This window comes from Pistacia vera, unplaced genomic scaffold (genome assembly GCF_008641045.1).
Source record: "Pistacia vera cultivar Batoury unplaced genomic scaffold, PisVer_v2 Contig206, whole genome shotgun sequence".
Classification (NCBI taxonomy): domain Eukaryota; kingdom Viridiplantae; phylum Streptophyta; class Magnoliopsida; order Sapindales; family Anacardiaceae; genus Pistacia; species Pistacia vera.
In genome coordinates this window covers 490,210-508,921 of record NW_022196009.1, presented here as the reverse complement: position 1 = coordinate 508,921, position 18,712 = coordinate 490,210, and the positions used below count along the sequence as shown (strand labels likewise).

At 37.5% G+C, this 18,712-nt stretch overlaps 2 protein-coding genes across 7 annotated transcripts; one reads left to right on the top strand and one right to left on the bottom strand.

The window, feature by feature from the left end:
• Positions 1-443: 443 nt before the first annotated feature.
• LOC116129061 (ubiquitin carboxyl-terminal hydrolase 14-like) lies at positions 444-5,271 on the top strand. 6 transcript variants are annotated; one of them, XR_004127842.1, is made up of 6 exons: positions 444-593; positions 972-1,204; positions 2,126-2,208; positions 3,053-3,187; positions 4,763-4,875; positions 4,975-5,271. XR_004127842.1 is itself a non-coding variant. In XM_031414813.1 (6 exons), the coding sequence occupies exons 3-6, from the start codon at positions 2,597-2,599 to the stop codon at positions 5,077-5,079; spliced, it is 330 nt and encodes a 109-aa protein (XP_031270673.1). In that variant the 5' UTR covers positions 444-593; positions 1,010-1,204; positions 2,126-2,596; the 3' UTR covers positions 5,080-5,271. The 6 variants fall into 6 exon arrangements, 5 of the variants coding, with proteins under 5 accessions (XP_031270673.1, XP_031270674.1, XP_031270671.1 ...); XM_031414813.1 differs by having other exon boundaries at positions 1,010-1,204; positions 2,126-2,604; positions 3,084-3,187; XM_031414814.1 differs by having other exon boundaries at positions 3,084-3,187.
• A 2,428-nt stretch (positions 5,272-7,699) lies between these two features.
• Positions 7,700-8,704, bottom strand: LOC116128985 (probable carboxylesterase 18). Its single transcript, XM_031414728.1, has one exon. The coding sequence runs from the start codon at positions 8,702-8,704 to the stop codon at positions 7,700-7,702; it is 1,005 nt and encodes a 334-aa protein (XP_031270588.1).
• Positions 8,705-18,712: the final 10,008 nt, after the last annotated feature.

Sequence of the window (18,712 nt, the reverse complement as noted above, 5' to 3'; positions counted from 1 at the left end):
TTCATCGATGATTCATTTAAGGAGATTTATGAGAACGACAAAAAAAATTACAGATAGAACAAATTTAGAAGAACTCATCGATTCATCAAACAGATTCTGTAACATTTCCGTATCAGTAGTAGCTCTTGTTAATGCAATGTACTGTTTGAGATTTTGATAATTTTGCAACTACTTCTTATTTCTTAAAATTGCATCTAATGGATTCGATACAATTAGAAAAACCATCATCTTTAATAGAATGAATTGATAGATATTTTTTATCTTTCTAAAAAAATTGTTTCTTAACTGTTTTGAATAATTTTTGATATTTATTAACTACAAAGATTTGTTCAAAAATAAATTATAATAATTTTTATTTGACGGTTGTAGTTTCAATTTTGTGACATTTTTTTTAACTGTTAATTAAGTCGAAAAAACAAACCCCACCCCCTCCCCGCGTTGAATTCCCACCCATTTTGCGACAATCAATCTTCTTCTCAAATCTTCTCAATCAATCTTCTAATTGCTCTTTGCTTCTCAATCTTCTTCTCGTTGGGATTCGTGTAATTGCTTTGTTCTACTCAATCTTCTTCTCGTTGCGATTAGGGCAAAAGGTTTTACTTCATCTCGAAAGTGCTTTTGTACTTTTATGTTTCATAGTATTTGATGCCACATTTCTTGCTTTGGACCTTATTACTTGTGCTTTTAATTGCGAAATCACTGAATGACATTTTGAAATTGCTACCATGTGCTATGTAATTGTGATGGTTTCTCTATCAAGCTTCCTTGATGTCAACCGTAGTGCTTATCATTTGTTTATTTTTTGAATTAATTTGATCAAAGGTCTCTCTCTCTCTCTCTCTCTCTCTCTCTCTCTCTCTCTTTTTGGTCAATCAAGCTGCTCTTTCATGTTTTGTACTTCTTACTTCAATTCATCGTCAACTTCTATCCGGACATTTAAATTGAAGGTGTTTCATTTCAATGATTATCAGATGAGTTTTGTGGCTGATTCTCCAGTAAATTCATCCAGCAGCGACGACTTTGCTGCATTTCTTGATGCAGAGCTGGGAGGTAATTCAGCCTAGTCATCACCGGATGAAGAAGCTGAAGATGATGACTTTAAAGATGAGGAAGCAGGGGATGAAGAACCTGAGGATGAGGAAGCCAGGGATGAAGAAGCTGAGGACGAGGAGGCTGGGGATGATAATGACCTCAATAACAAGAGGTATTTGTATGTATATTTATTTATTTATTTTTAAATTCTTTTTGGGTTGTGAATGAGGCACGTTTGGAAATGTTGTGATCTTTTGGAAGTTCACTCTTTTGAAATTTAGATATAACAAGATTTAGGTGTTTGTATCATTTGACCTGCTCTCTTCATGAGTAAAACTTTTCATGCTTTTAGTAGGTCTACTCAACATTTCAGATTTTAATTTACTAGCAATGGTGTCTTCTTTGGTTTTCATATTGATGAAATTGTTGGGTTGTTTGAAGGTATGTTAACATGATATAGGTCTGGTATGAGAGCTGTTTACGCATATTATTTAAGATGATATACTTGTGGGTAGAGTTTTATATTATTATCTGTGTGCATAGAAATTACTGTGCAATTCTTGCTACAGAAGTACTCTTTCAATTTTCATGGCAGAATTTTAATGCTTTATTTCATTGTGTAGTATTATCTTCATTGAACATCAATGGTTTGATTCACTGAGAAAGTAGAGATTTATTTTCGCCTAGTATATTCTTTGTTTCATGACAAGTTGTCCTAATTTTTGTGATGTGTGATGCGTCTGTCCAAACTTTTATCTTTTTTAAGTTGTCCACTTATGGTTTAGTTTATATCACATGCTCGATTCATTTGGCATTGGGGGATATATGGAGATTGACTTTAATGATGTAGAAGTGAGAGATTATTTTAATGGCCGAGGTATCTAGTTGCTGGGAATGTTATTGAAAGAAGTGAGGATGTATTTGGTGTCAAATCATCTCAGCATGTGATGATGCTGCCTTTGATTGACTTTTTGTAGATACCTATACTCTAGGTCTTTTAAGTTTATAAGCTTTAGTGGTCAAAATACATGCACATTTTTTGTTTTTTAATAAATATTCTTCTCTTGTAAATTCATTTAATGATTAATTGCAGGATAAAAAGGTGCAAGGTGGAAGTGTTGGAAAGCATACACAAACAGGGGTCAACTTCTTATGCAACTCTAGAACAGCAAACAGGTATAGTTTTCTAATAGAATTTGGTGTGTCTTTCAGTTTTGTTGGACCTAACACTCCACTAGTCCCACTTGATGAACTGCTGGAGACTTATTTGAAAAAGAAAGATCTAGCTTGTGCTTATGTCAGGCATAAATTGTGTTTCTCTTTCGTTTGAGGTTTACTTTCATTTAGACTAGCACTAATTTGGCTGGATTAAATTTCTTTGAACAATGTTATGATGTGCAGAAGCAACTGCAAACGTGGACATATGCACACATCCAGGATCCTTTGGAGAAATGTATTGAATAGATTTCTTTTGCTCCGTTGTTTCTTTCTCACTATTTGTAATAAACATTTCTCAGGTTGCAGAGAAGCCTAGCATCACTCTCTCAATTGCTACTGCTCTCTCATGGCAAAATACTTGCCCTTTGCTCTCTTTCGTTGTTTTTGAGATAATTAATTCAATTTCTTTTAATACTACAATGTTTATAGCTCAAGAAAACAAGTGAATTTGGTGTATCAAGCTTATTACGTTTCGGTTGAATGAGAGTTATTGATAAAACATATCTTTGATAATAAGTCTTTTATAACTAGTTTTGTGCAAAACTTAGAGTAAGGAATTTTGGATTGACAGATTGATTATTTTTCATATGCCATATTTTAGACCCATTAGTTAGTTTCTATACTTTAATCCAATTGTCTGCAACTTTAGTTAAGATTTGTGTGAAATAAGCTCTTGGTCCTAACCTAATGCTAGTTTCATGTTACTTCACTTCTTAATGGATTTATTTTAGGCTCTACTAATTTCTTGAATGCCATGTTTTTTGGTATCAGTAATTTACAAGGTTTGAATTCCATGCTACAGATGTTTACAAGGTTTAAGTTCCATGCTACAGATGTTTACAAGGAAGGATAGTACTGAGTTTCACGAGTTCGATGCTGTATTTCTTGGATCTCAAGCGCATTACGAAGTCACATTGGTCATTGGACATGTTTTCAGGTCAATATTTTTTCTAATTATGTTGACTAAAAAGGGAAAAAGGTATATATATAGATCTCAAGTGCATTATAAAGTCAATCGGTCATTAGGCATGTTTTCAGGTCAATCTTTTTTCTAATTATGTTGACTAAAAAGGGAAAATCTGCCATTGCCAGGTCTGCAGTTGCTTACACTTGTGATTTTCAAGGAATCATTTCCTTGTAGAGTGTGTTTAGAATACTTGAAGAAATGAATTTAATTGAATCCCTCCCTCTTATGGTTTAGAGTCTTGTCAATTGTACTAATTTTATACTCTAGAATTTAATTATTTTGGGAATAAAATATGTAATTCAATATTATTTTTTATTTCAATCAGATAGGTGGGAATAATTAGAAATGGGGGGAAATTAGAAAGACTATCTCTACATGTTAGTTCCAATTCAACCTCTACGGATATTTTATGTGTTTCAGTTTTATGCCTTTTTTGTTGTGATTCTTTAAGATTTTGTTTAGAGGTGAGCTATGTAATAAGCAAAATCAAATTCTGGACTTAGAGAGTAAGAAATGAAAGTTAATGATAATTATGCAAAGTTTGCTATGCTGTGTCCATAAACTTGTCGCAATTTGCTTCCAGAAAAAGAACCTTGCTATTATGTGTGTGTGCCTCTCCCTCATGCATGGTTGGTCATGGAGATGTTGTTTCTTGGAGGTGTTTTTTTTTTTTGGTTTATTTGTCAAGAAACGAATAAGAAATTTTTGAAGATGTTAGAGCAGAGGAGGCAATTTCTTGTGGGACAGTTTTATTCTTACATTTTTATGGGCTTCTGGTGTTGGATAAGTTTCAGAATGGCTTGAGGTTGATGTTATTTTTTATGCTACTTTTTTGTTTTTTCCTCGGGGATATTTGTTAGGGGCAGAGAATAATAGAGAGTGTGTGTGAGAGCTTTTCAAGTACTCAGTAATTTTGCAGATGGGTCATTATTGATGATAAGAACAATCTAATGGCAGACTGATTGGATCTATCGAGAGAACTCTAATAACAAATTATGTGTTCAAGATTAATAGATAAGGTTCTTTGTGGTGGAATACTGGTTCACTTCCTTTGAATCCTTTCTTTCTTATTGATATATTGTTTGTTATCAAATATATATAGTGCTGGAGGTTCAACATAGCCACTCCTTCCAATCAATACTCCCTTGCTCACCATCTTTCTTTTTCATGCATACATTTGATGCTTAAGCTTTATCTTGACATAAATTCTCATTTCCTTTGTAGTTTTGCAACATCATCACAGTTCTTAGTTCATTGTTAGGAAAACCTAAATGATATTAGGTTCTTTGTGTTGTAGGACATATAGGAAGGATGCATAGGGCTATTTGGCCTTTGTCTTTCTATATTTTAAGACTGAGCTGTCTTAGTAATGATAGAAGGCCTTATTTACAGCTTAAAAAAACAAAATCCTAATCAAAATATTTTTTACTGTCTATGTGTGTCTAATGCTGCATCTATTATTGTAAAAGAAGGTCATGCTTGATGTTATTGGTTATACATTCTATGATATTGCTGTTTGAGGAGAAATATGTGGTCTACTTTCAGGTGTTGAAGGGGGATTTGACAACAATGAAGCTGAATATGACGAAACTCATAATATAGTCATATTGCCTGATTATGTAACACTTCCTTTTCCTTATGTGGAGTTACCCGAGAAGGTAATTGTTGTTTTGCTTTCTTATTATTTTTGCTGTAAAACTATTTCTATCGTCTCAAGCAAAGATCTTATTATGATTGTTCCATGTGAAACATTGCAGGTAAGGTTGGCAGTGGATGCCATCTTAATGGCTGAGGGTGCTGAGCGGAAAGACCAGTTGCAGCATGGACAGCTAATCAGAAGCAAACCACTGCATATGCAATGAATTTGCAACAGATCGACAATGGTGTTATTGATCCGCCAGCTGGGTGGAAACGTGCTAAGTGTGATAAAAGGGATAATCTCTGGTTGAACCTTACCGATGGCAATACTACTATCGATCAATTTCGTTTACTAAATCAATTGAAAGATTGTTGAATGTTTAAGTTTATTGTTGAATTGTGATCATTGTTGTTGGTTGAGGAATATTATGAAAAATTTCATGAATTATTCTATTATTTAATTGGTAATAATCAGGAAAATAAACTAATTACAAAATAAAAATATTTAAAAAGAAATATTTACAAAAAAACTTTTTGACAGTTTTTAAGCTATAAAGGATGGATTATTATTATTATTAATAAAATTTGATTAATATTATTATTATTCAAATTTCTTATTTTTTGGTTAATCCTTTCTTGACAGGGGTTTTAATGATAGTTTAAAAACTGTTAAGGAACACCTTTCTTAACAGGTAATAACTATTAATTAAGAAAGGAGGTTTTTCTAGTACTGGCAATAATCAGTTACCGTTTTAATAATTAGAAAGATCACTACACTGTACAAAAATATTATATCATGAGTTGCATAAAATATTGAAATATGTATTATTTATTGAACACTTCTTGGCTGCCTTAAAGTAACAATGAAATTATGAAAATAACCCATTTGCATCAATCAAGTAGAGAACACAAAATCATTTCCTTCCTATCAACAACTCTTCAAATAGTTAAACAAAAGGGAAAAAAAAAAAAAAAAAATTACATCGGACAATCTTACCACCTTATTTGGCTGACATGATGAGAACATACAATAAAGAAAAGGACACATATTATTAATTTTGAAACCTAACTCTTATAATGGATAGTTATTTGTGAATCTTGGTGACGGATGAATAAAAGAGAATATTTGACAAAAATATGATAATACATACCATTATATTATTGGATATCTCACTATGTCAACCATGTGAGGTGGTAAAACTATCCCATATAAGTTCTCTCTAAAACAAGAACTTGCAAGGTAATCTGTGCTCTAGTAATGCGAATGTTTGCATTTGACTATTTCCGGTTTCGGTAAACTTAGAATTAGTTTAGGATTGTTTAACAGTAGTCTAGGTTTATTGGGCGGTATATATGTGTACTTTCCAGGCATAATAATTGAGCTCTTTTTATCAAATTAACTTTACCATCTCACTTGGTTGACATGATGAGAACATATAATAAAGAAAAAGACACATGTTATTAACTTTGAAACTTACCTCTTATATATGATGGTGGTTTTTGATGAATCATAATGGATAGTTATTTGTGAATCATGCTGAGAAGACATTTGACAAAAATGGGATAGTACATACCATTATATTGTTGGATGGTATCAATGTGTCAACCGTGTGAGGTGGTGAAACTGTCCCATATAAGTATTTCTACAAAAACGAGAACTTACAAAATTACATATCTAGTTGGTAAATGATAATCCACCCTTTACTAATGCTAACGTTTGCATTTGACTATTTCTGGTTTCAGCAAACTTATAATCCATTACATATGATCAATTTTCTTGCCAAAACATGAAAATTTTAACGCATTATAAATGCAAAAAATGTATAGATTATAGCACCATATCACATATTTCATTGAATGAACAACACACACAGTTTTATTCAAATATTCAGGGAAATAACATGTTTTACTATTTTCCACCATATTTCCTATCCTATTTTCAGAGTGAGTGTTTGTTTTATTATTCATAAAATACGATCTTCAAAATTTGATTCCTCACAATTGTGACCGTTGTCTGTCTTTAATATGTTGACATTTTGCAATGCTTTCTTCTTCTTCTTCTTCTTCTTCTTCTTCTTCTTTCTTCACTTTTTTTTTGTCTTTCTTCTTGTTCTGTCTTCACTCCTTCACCACGGTCACAAATGATCTTCTACTCAATTCCCAAATCTATCTCCAAACGATCTTCCACTTGAATCAGAAAAAAAACCCAAGATCTTGCAGCTCTCCTTTCCCAAGATCTCTGTCCCAAAAACGGCCATAAAAATTAAATCTGTTCCACCCACCGCACATTGTCTGTCTTCCGCCACCACTCATCACCGGAAATCTCTCTTCCTCCTCCATAACCATTGAACCTCTTGCAATGCCCACATGCTTTAGCCTTGGACCACCACCGTTGCACGATCTCCAAGATCCACCACCATCGTCGGCCATCCTCCTTCAACCCTAGGCCACCGGCTTCCACCACCACTCATCACCGTCGTGTTGTCTTCCAAACACACCACCGTTCAAGATCTGCCCATTGCCCAGACGTTTCAGGCTTCAAGGTCTACTGTCGCACGAACTTGAATAGCCACCACCATCGTCAGCCACTACAATTTATTCAACTCTATATATTATCCTAAATACTTTACCAAACATCAAATTATATTCTCATAATAATAACCCAACTAAATACTCTACCAAACACATATTTTTGAAATCTTATTCTCGAAATAATAATCCAACTCAATTTTACAATAATATTTTAAAAATACCACAACTAAACAAACGCATAACTTTTTTTTTTTTTTTTTCAACAGATACACATAATAATGCGGTAACTCTATATCACCTAAAATCATTCAATTAACTTTTAGCAGATTGAATTCTTATAAAATCCTTGCACTCCTCAATCAGCATAAATGACTCAGGAATCTCAGGGTGACTATAGAAAGAGTGAACAGCATTAGGGTACTCTATTAAATAAGCTTCTTTTCCACTTTTCTTCAATCCTTCATAGTACCTCTTTTGCCAATCTTGCAATGTATCTAACCCTCCAACAAATACAATCGTCGCGGGAAACTTCACGTCCGAAATATCAACCGCATTCGGCCCGAAAATGTTCACTGCCGGATGGTCTTTATTTGAACCTTTTGGCAGTAAAGCCTTCCACATCCAATCAGTCCGCTCCATCGGCAATAATGTAGATTTGTGAAGCCTAATTTCTGATTCTGTCCTTTCTTCACCACCAAAAAGCGGTTGAATCGCTATAAGTCCAATGATCTCCAGCTTCAAAAAATTGTTCTGAGTGGCTCTAAGTGCTACTTGATGCGCCAAGTTGCCACCCGCATTGTCTCCAACAATGTAACAATGCTTGAGATTAGCACAAGAAGGGAATCTTTCAATGTTTGTGGTGTCAACAAACTTGAGCACATCAATACCATCTTCACATTGACTTGGATACCTGTGCTCTGGGGCGAGACGATAGTTGATAGAAACTATTACGGCATGAAGCTCCTTGGCTAGCCTTCTACAAAACCTATCAAAGCTAAATGAATTGGCTTGCAAGTAACAAAATCCTCCGCCATGCAAGTAAAAAATGACAGGCATGCTAACGTCATCTCCACCTCCTTTTTCAGGTGTATAGAGGCGAAACCAGAGGTCACGAGAAGTGTCAACTACGATATCTAAGGTTGCAACGGCGTTAATGGGGTTTTTTGATGGTGGAGATTTCAAGTCAAAGAGGTTGAAGAGACGGCGGTTGACGGTAATGTTAGGGCGGCGACTGGCGTCGACAATATAGGCGAGGAAGTTCATCAAGAACCAGGGCTTCCATGGGAGGCTTGGGGAACTTTTAAGGTTTTGAGACATCTGGTTCCTGAATGTAGTTGATTTTTAAAGAGAGAAATGTTTAGGGGTTTAAATAGTTGCAGAATAAAACTTTTCAGGAAGTCTACTTATATAAACAATGATTTGTAGGACTAATAAAAAATTTATAACCTAAGACAAATCAAGTTTTAAAAATAATTAATGTTATTGGAGTAATTAATAAGAGAAAATCTAGAATATCTCTATGTTACCACCTCAACATTTTGAGGTTGTACCACGAACCAATAGAAAATTAACATTTATTTATTGAAAATTATTATTTAAGCTTTTAAAAATAAGCCATCTCAACTATAGCCTTAATTTATGATTTTTTCATTGAAGTTGATGAAAAAGATGAGGTGGCATTGGAAGTTTTTACATGAAGAAATTATTTATAATTAGAATATATACAAAGTTTTAGAATATTTTTATTTTACTTTTAAATAGGGTTTATTTTATTTTTAGCTAGTGAATGAAAATAACTTGGATATGCTATATAAGAAAGTTCAATAGTTGTATCATAGAGAGTATTCAATAAAATAAATATTTCTCTACTTAATAATATTGACAATCTTTATCTCTTTCAGTTTTTCTTCAATGTATTATTCTTGAGAAGTGTTAATTAATTGATAAATAAGAGTCTGTTTATTGACAAAAATACAATTTGTCAATGTTTCCTTTCCTTTGGTTTTGTTTTGTTTTTTTTGTTTTTAAATGTCTCCCCATTAATAATTTTCGGATTAATACTACTTACCCAAGAAATAAATTAAAAAACAATACGACATTTTGAAACAAAGTAATTATTCCTGCATTTTATATAATAAGTTAAATACACCCACTTTTCAAATTATATTCAATTTTCATAGTTTTAAGAAATTCATTTTTCAATTAGTTTAATTTGGTAATGGATGATAGACTTTCATTTCTAATTTTAAGTATTTCAGTTAAGGATGAATAGACTTTCATGTGTGTTGAGTGTATTAAAGATAAATACCCTTGTGATTAATTACTATATGATAAAATTAAAACTAGAGATACACATCTTTAATATCGCATGTGTGTTGAGTATAAAGATAAACACCCATGTGATTAAATACTATATAATAAAACTAGAGATACACATCTTTAATATCACATGTGTGTTGAGTATAAAGATAAACACCCATGTGATTAAATACTATATAATAAAACTAGAGATACACATCTTTAATATCACAGTGTCTTGAGTGTAAAGATAAATACCCATGTGATTAATTATTATATAATAAAAATAAAACTAAAGATAGACATCTTTAGTTTCACATTTGTGTTGAGTGTAAAGATAAATACCCATGTGATTAATTACTATATAATAAAAATAAAACTAGAGATAGACATCTTTAGTTTCACATTTGTGTTGAGTGTAAAGATAAATACCCATGTGATTAATTACTATATAATAAAAATAAAACTGGAGATACACATCTCTAATATCAAATTTTTTTACCTATTTGTTTAATTTATATTTCTTATCACATCAATTCATCATTAATTAGTCTTGATCCTCGTAAGAGATAATATTTTATAGAGTAAACCACATATTCCCACCGCGATTTGACGATGCGGTTACATTTATTTTAAATTCTCACATTCAAGTGATGAAAAATTGTTTAATATAATAATAAAGGGGTAATTAGTCATTTTGTAAGAGATGACGCACGTTAGCAGATTACTGCTTCTAACAAGACTCCAATGCATGTTAGCAGATGTAGCCCTCAACATTTTTTACCCTTTTCCAGTGATTCTTCCACCTAAAATCACTATTGTCACTACTATTTGAACCACATCCTTCCCTTTAAAAAACCTTATCATTTACAACCCCTTATCACTCGCCGATCACCGACCATGGTAGCGGTGTTGTGTGACTTTTTTTGCCGATTTTCAGCCATTTTGAGTGACAACAATCCCAACCAACACCATCGTTTGACTCCCTACAAAACCCTTTACCTTCCTAGCCACAACAGCTCATCGTTTGCTAGCCACGATAGCTCCAAAAAATGTGATGAACACGAAACTCTCGGCCGACAAACGATGACTAAACGGTTGCTGGGGACATAGGGGTTTTGTAGAGTTGGAGACGCTGGTTGCAGTGGTGGTGTCCAATTGGATTGTTGCCGTCGGAATCAACCGGAATCCGACAAGGAATAGCAATACCCTAAACCTAACGGCATCAATGATTGGAGGGGCCACTGAGTCAAGAACTAGAGGGGTTTTGGACGATGGGCTATGGGGAAGGTGATGGAGGTGACCACGGGGTTCAATGCCGTCAGAAACAGCCCAGATTGGGGAAAAACTGATAGGGTCTGTAGTTTTCGAGGGTGTTATTAAAATAATTTGAAAATAAGATGGTTAATTTTATAATTTTACTATTTAGTAGTTAATAAGTATTTATTAATTTATTTGTTAAGCGTATTATGGTAATAGCACATTTCTTTATCCTAAAAATTGTTAATAGTGTTATTTTAAGAGTGGGAATTTGGAATAAATGGAACCAGGGTTACCAACTTGGGATTTCGCCGAACTTCGGATGAGAATATGTCGTTTACTCTATTCTATACTACAAAATTATCATGGAATATTATCTCAAACTTCTCAATCCTAAATAATGTTTAATTAATTTATATTAAATATCACATCAATTCATCCTTTATATAACATGCCAAATGCAAAATATTCAGGATCTTAATTAAAATACAATCTCAACCTTTCGTATCATTTACAAAAAATAAAAGTATCTTTATTAACCAACAACAGCAAAAGATAAGTGGTGTATGCTTCAAGTAATATCACAAGAGACAAGTTCATTGAATAATAATTTTAATTTTGTGAAGTTCAAGCAAGTAAAGATAGGCATTAAATCATTTAGAAACAGAAGAAATTGAGATTAAATTGAATTAATACACCATTACGCTTTTGTATTTTGTCAATCAATCTGTGCGTGCAATTTTCTCTTTTTAATTTTATATCTCCTTTCCTGTTATTCTTTTAATTGCTAGAGTTACAATTTGAATTTTTTGCTTATACAGTAGTAAAGCAATATATATATATATATATATATTACGACAATCTATGTATGCTGGTGCAACATAATTTTTTTTTTTATTGGCCATTAATTGCGACTTGGCGCTTCTAGAAGGCATCTTAGTTTGTTGCCATTATAAGATATTCTTTAATTCTTTTAGTTGTCTTATAGATCTAATTTTAGTTATAAAACAAAAGGAGATACATACCCACCTCATAAGATAAAGAGAAACGTGAAATTCTCTAGTTTAAAAAGAGAGGTTATTTTAGGTTGCAATTATGCGATTTGTTCTTAACTTTAATGATTATACTTGTTATGTTTATCATTGCTTAAGGTTAAGTGCAGAGTCTACAAATCACCTACTGTTTAGAAATGCCAAAAATTGTAACAACGCTTATTCAACCTTGAAATGTAGTCTAGAGGCCTAAGCCTACTATTTCAACCTTTAAAAACTTTAAATTTAAGAATATATATATTAGACTGAAATATAGAAACGAAATAATTAATTTGATTGTGGTGTACTTAGTGGACTTAATTTGAAATGATTATTGTTGATGCATGATTTTGACACCAACAAAACGCATGTGTAAAATGTTGAGTTGACCCAAAAGACACACGTGAATAGAAAGGAAAATGACAGTCAATGCAGTGAGAAAGCAGTTTTAAAGTGGTTCGGATGCTAAGGAAGCAAGTCCTACGTCCACTGATGTTTTTGTTATTGATAAGGGTCAGGTTGTTTTAGACGACTGACTTTACACTGAGAATACAAGGTATCAAATGCTGTTTATTCTAGAGAGAGAGAGAGGTTGGTCAAGAGTAAATGTGCGAATCCCTTTAATGAGAGAGGAACTCTCAACTTATATTGGGATGCATTGAGGTAATCATCACTGAATCTGTAAGTTGGTGGGATGATCCGTGCAAATCATTCTTTATGTCACATTATCCATCTTCTAGAGTAATTCACATGATTTGCTATAGGGATTGGACACGCGGGATCATCACAGCTCCTGGCTGGCTTGACGTGCACCCACTATTCTGACGAAAGTAGGCTGTGGGTGTAACCATGATCACACGACGCGGCTGCGCCAGAATGTCAGTAAACTCTTCCCGAGGTCTGACCTTTCGCACTTAACTGGGCACCACGTCAACCATATTCTCCTAGGCATAACAGAAGTCCCCTGGTTTTTAAGGTTTGAGAATCGAACATTGGAAACTACCAGTCATGCCGCAATTGGATGATTCCTGGAAATTCTGGTGATTCCGACCTGTTTGAAAGTAGGTCGGGACAGCACTTTTTTGTGAACACGACCTCGCATGATCATTGTTTGCAGAGGACGAGCAACCTGATTTCGTTAGACGTCACCTGTTGTGCTTTTGATATGGGTGCATTTAATGAAATAGTCTTTGTGCTGACAGATGTGCCTTGTGTGTGATAAGTGCCAACCAGATGCATTAAATGCATTGTACGCTGACACAGTACGCCTTATCAGGACATTAAATGCATTATACGTTGGAACGACACCCCTTATCAGAGCATTAAATGTAGATTTGAGACGCAATTAATGCTTTGAGAAAGAGAAATGGCCGTCGTTTGAGCTTTTCAACGGGAAAGATGAAGGTTTGACTTTATCCCGTCGTGACGCTCACTCTTTCCTATTGATGTGTGACACGTGGCTGTGATCAACGGTGAGAAACCTTTGCCGCCCAAACGCCGTTTCGATTCCAAGAAATCCAAACGCCGATTCATACGCTATAAAAAGCTCGAGTCTTTCTCAGGCAATGTCACTAGAGTCTTTTTCACAGAGAGTAAAAGATTTTCACAAACCTGGAACCTTTGCCTTCCAAACTAGCATTTTTCTAGTATTCGAAGCGGAAGCTATTCTCATACTCTGAGAGGTAAGAGTTTCTCTCTGTTTTTGTTCCATTATTTTCCATGGTTAAATGGCGTCTGTCTTCCGGTAGCCTATCGGAGACGAGATGCTTAGGTCAGGTTTGAGCCATGAATGGCGACTCGAATCATGCCATTAGGGTTTCCTTTGGGACTTAGGGAGTTTGTTTCCTCCCACGTCATCGTACGAAATAGCGTACAGCGGCTAAATGACCCTTCTGCTTGTCACTTTTGTAGACCAGCAAAATGGACCCCTCAACAACCAGATCCGACAGGGAACCGGTTCGTCCCCACAGGGTGCTCCAAGTATCCCTATCGAGGTCTTCTCGGTACTTACTGAGGATGAGCTCGAGAGGGTAATAAAACAGTATGGTATCGAGGTGGACGCTTTCCTCGACGTGGCACACTCATCGCAATACCCGCTAAGTGGTCTGGCCGCAGTCTCCGAGGAGATCATCAAGGGTGGGGGACTGATCCCCTTCCACCCTTTCATCAGGTCGCTTTCAGACCACTTCGGGGTCGTACCGATGTAGTTGACTCCGAACGTGTATGTCATTGCCGTTGCAATGTACATCACGTGCCACGAGAATAGGCTGGGCGAGCTAACCCCGACGGAGGTCGGCTACTCATATTTTTTGAAAAAGAGCAAGGACAAGGATTCTTATTACTTATTCAGGCGACCTACTATCGCCGAAAGAATACACAGTTATCCAAGCAACACGGGGCCTATGAAATGAAGTTTTTCTTCTTTCATTATGACAGCCATTGCCGCTTCGAGGAACCGAGTAGGCCTCTTTTTTTTTTTTTTTTTTTTTTTACAAATTCATTACATTCGAAATGTGCTCTTTCTAACGACCTGATTCCTTTCTGACAGTTAACAAGACTACCAACTTAGGGCTGCTATTCGATAGAAGTAGGATCGTGCATTTCGGCTCCCTACTCGAGGACAAGCGCGACGCGAAGAAACTCGTGACGACCGCGAATTTGCGAAAATACAGTTTCTTCAACGCAAATGCGTCGTTAGAGCCCCCATTGAATAAGTCCTGCTAATTGATCCTTTTCTGGTCGTGAAATGAGATATCTTTACTAATGATGCTTTGCATGCAGCAACCATGCCTCCGAAGGAGTCAGAGTAGTCGCGACGAAAGCCACTCAATTTCCCTCGGTTAAGCAAAGCCAAGGCGACCGATGCTACTCTGACCGTTCCCCTAGCTGAAGGCGCAATATCAGGCCCACCGGCGTGACCTTCTGGAACTTCTCAGGCACAACCGTTAGAGGACGCACCAATACGAACCATGAAGGTCTCCCAGCAGTCGCCTGCTTGCCCGAGGCTGAAGACAACGGCCCAGCGAAAGAAGAGGAGACAGATTTAGGTTGAAGAGTCAGAGATCGAATTTGAGGGCGATCAACCCAAGAGGTCGCAGCCGGACGTGAGAAGGTCGGGTAAGGAACTGATGGACGACACGACCACTGCTGAAGCCACGAAGAAGGATACTCTAGTGTTGGACTCGCTGGGGAACCTGTTGGAGTACCTGCAGCTGGTGGTCTACACCTTATTGGAATGCGAACTCTCGGAATCATTCGAGCAGTTCGCAAGTTCCAATGATGTGGACCTAATGTCCACATTGGTCCAACACTTAAGCAAGGTTAACAAATTGTCCTCGGCGAGGACTTCCTTTAGCTTCTTTTGATTAGCTAACTCTATCTTTCTTTGTTCGCAAACTCTTCTTTCCATGCGAATGTCCCTGGAGAAGGTTCAACTAGGAGCCACAAAGGGAGACGTTGCTCTGAAGGAAGAGAACGCAATGTTCAAGTGAAGCCTGGAAGTCGCCGAAACAGAGAGAAACCTGTCTTCTGAGTCGGCGAATCGGTACCTGAACGAAAGAGATGCGGCTGTTCATACGGTGGACTTTCAAAAAGTGTAGCTCGAGAAGCATGGAGAGGAAATAAAGGAGCTACAAAGGACCATAGCCAGACTCTCCAAGGAGACCGGGGAGAAGGACCAGGAGCTCAAAGTGACCTCTCCGCAAGCCTTGCGAACAGAACAAGAGAGGGACGCCTCCGAGAAGCGAAGGCCGCCTCCGAGAATCGAAGGCAAGGTCTCGAAGTTGAACTTCAGGTAAGTCAAGGAAAAGTTGCTTCCTTGACACAAGAGATGCATAATCAGGCAGCAGAGGTAGAGGAGAAGACTGTCGAATGGGCGATCGAGTCTATTTATGCCTTGCGACCGAAGAATCCACGACTTGACATGTTCAACCTCTCGGAAGACTGGCGAGATACACTTATGTCCATGGCGCGGGAGGATGATGAAGCGGCGGCCTCCCGGGCAGGAGGTTCGGGATACCCCTCGGATAAACCCTCAGCTGACCAGCCCTAGGACAATGAGGTCGGCCCTCTAGGAGCCGGATTAGTGCTTGTAGTCATGCCATTTTGCTTGTTGTACTCCACATTAATGAAATACATTTTTGCTTTTACAATTTCTGTTCGCTTTATTATACATGAGTACTTCCTGATTGCTTACATTTACTGGAACAAGTGTGATAACATAACACATTCACACGAACAAGATTACAAGATTGTTACAAGCGCACAAAATGATACTTTACAAGGAAATTATTTACACAAATCACAAGTTAATTTATAAGGAAAACTGAGTTCGGAATTACTGATAGTATGGTCGAAGGGGCTTAACATTCCAAGCTCGGGGCACTTTGGAACCGTTCAGCCTTTTGAGATGATAAGTCCCCGGTGTTATCACTTTGTCGATGTGGTATGGACCTTCCCAGTTTGGTCCTAACACTCCCGCACTTGGTTCCCTGGTACCAAGAAGAACTTCCTTTAACACAAGGTCGCCGACCTGGAAGTCTCTTCGCCTGACCTTTGAATCGAAGAAGCTCTTTGCACGTTGCTGATAAGCTGCTATCCTTAGCGAAGCCTTGCTGCGATGTTCTTCAACAAGATCTAGGTTTGCTCTCATAAGTGCTTCGTTGTCGGCCTCATTATATAAGTCCCTCTGAAGTGAACCAGTTCCCACCTCTACAGGGATCATCGCTTCGCATCCATATGCTAGCGAAAAAGGTGTTTCTAAGGTGGAGGTTCTTGGAGTTGTTCTATACGCCCATAGGACTTTAGGGAGGTCGTTGGCCTAATTCCCTTTGGCTACGCCAAGTTTGGCTTTCAGAGTGTGCTTGATGGTTTTGTTGACAGCTTCAACTTGGCCATTTGCTTACGGTCTTGCAACTGAGGAGAATTTTTTATGGATGCCCAGCTCGTCGCAAAACTGCTTGAATTCCTCGTTGTCGAACTGTTTCTCATTATCCGAGATGACGGTATGAGGAATTCCGTAGCGGCATACAATATTCTTGAAAACGAAGTCTTTGAGCTTTCTGGTCGTGATCGCGGCTAATGGTTCGGCTTCCACCCATTTGGTGAAGTAATCTACCGCGACCACGGCATATTTGACTCCCTTTTTACCGACTGGCATGGGACCGATGAGATCGATCCCCCACATGGAAAAAGGCCAAGGGCTAGTCATGGTTATCAGTTCGTGGGAGGGAGCTCGCGATATATTACACCTTTTGACAAAGTTGTAGGTGTCATCTTAGATTCGAGGCCAATAGTACCCCTGACGAACAACCTTGTTCGTAAGAGATCGCGGGGCGGTGTGATTACCGCAGATCCCTTCATATATCTCCCTCATAATGTAATCCGCTTCTTCGCTGGTTACACATCGGAGGAAAGGGGCACTAAACCCTCGCCTATACAGCTGGTCTCCAATGAAGGTGTAGCGAGCAGATCTTGTTCGTAGAACCCTTGCCTCGACCTTATCGTCAGGCAAGATCCCATCCTTGAGATACCGAGTAATGGGGATCATCCATGAGTCTGAACCCGTTACATTCACGGCCTGTTCGATTGGGCTGATACTGGGGATTTCAATGAATCGAACAGAAATGTTCTCCAGTGCATCCGAGTCTAATGATGAGGCTATCCTTGCCAAGGCGTCCGCCACAGAATTGTTTTCTCTGGGAATTTGAGTGATCGTGAAGTGCTTGAACGACTCAAGTGCGACCTTAGCTTTCTTCAGATAATTGATCATGTTATCTTCCTTGGCTTGATACTCTTCCAAAATCTGGTTAACGACAGCATGGAGTCACTGTGGACGCTGATCGTGGTTGCGCCATTTCCTTGGCCAACCTAAGTCCAGCGAGCAGGGCTTCATACTGGCCTCATTATTAGTTGCTTTGAAATCGAACCAGAGAATACCATGAATGCGGGCCCCTTCGAGACTCAACAAGAGAAGACCCACTCTGGCCCTCTTTCTGTTTGATGATCCATTGACGTAGAGGGTCCAGGTAGAGAGATTTTGAACAGTTTCCTGGATGACTTCGTTGGGCTGTTCCGATTTGTTCGCAAGATGATGCAAGAACTCTGATATGAAGTCGGCAACAGCCTGCCCTTTAACAGTTGCTCTTGGTTTGTAATAGAGATCGAACTGGCTAAGTTCCATGACCCATTTGAGCAATTTACCCGACGCCTTTGGTTTTGGAGGACCTGCTTGAGTGGGTAATTAGTCAATACATGAACTGTATAGGCATAGAAGTAAGGTCACAACTTTCAAGAAGCGATCAGCAAGGCATAGGCTAATCGCTCCATTTTCGGATACCGCATCTCGGCATCCAACAGACGCTTGCTCGTGTAATATACTGGCCATTGCGTTCCGTTCTCTTCCAGAACTAAAGCTGCACTAACCGCGAACTGTGAGACGGACAGGTACAAAAGGAGGATCTCTTATGGGAGAGGTTTGGACAGAAGTGGTGGCTTCCCGAGGTGTTCCTTTATTCTCTGGAAGGCCTGTTCGCACTCGAGAGTCCATTCGAACTTCTTATTGGCCCTGAGTACATTGAAGAATGGCAAACAGCGATCTGTTAGCCTCGATATGAAGTGACTTAGCACTGCTATACGCCTGTTTAGGCTCATAACCTGTTTTTTGTTGGTCAGGTTCTTCATATCGAGAAGAGCTTGGATTTTTTCGGGGTTGATCTCAATTTCCCGCTGGTTAACC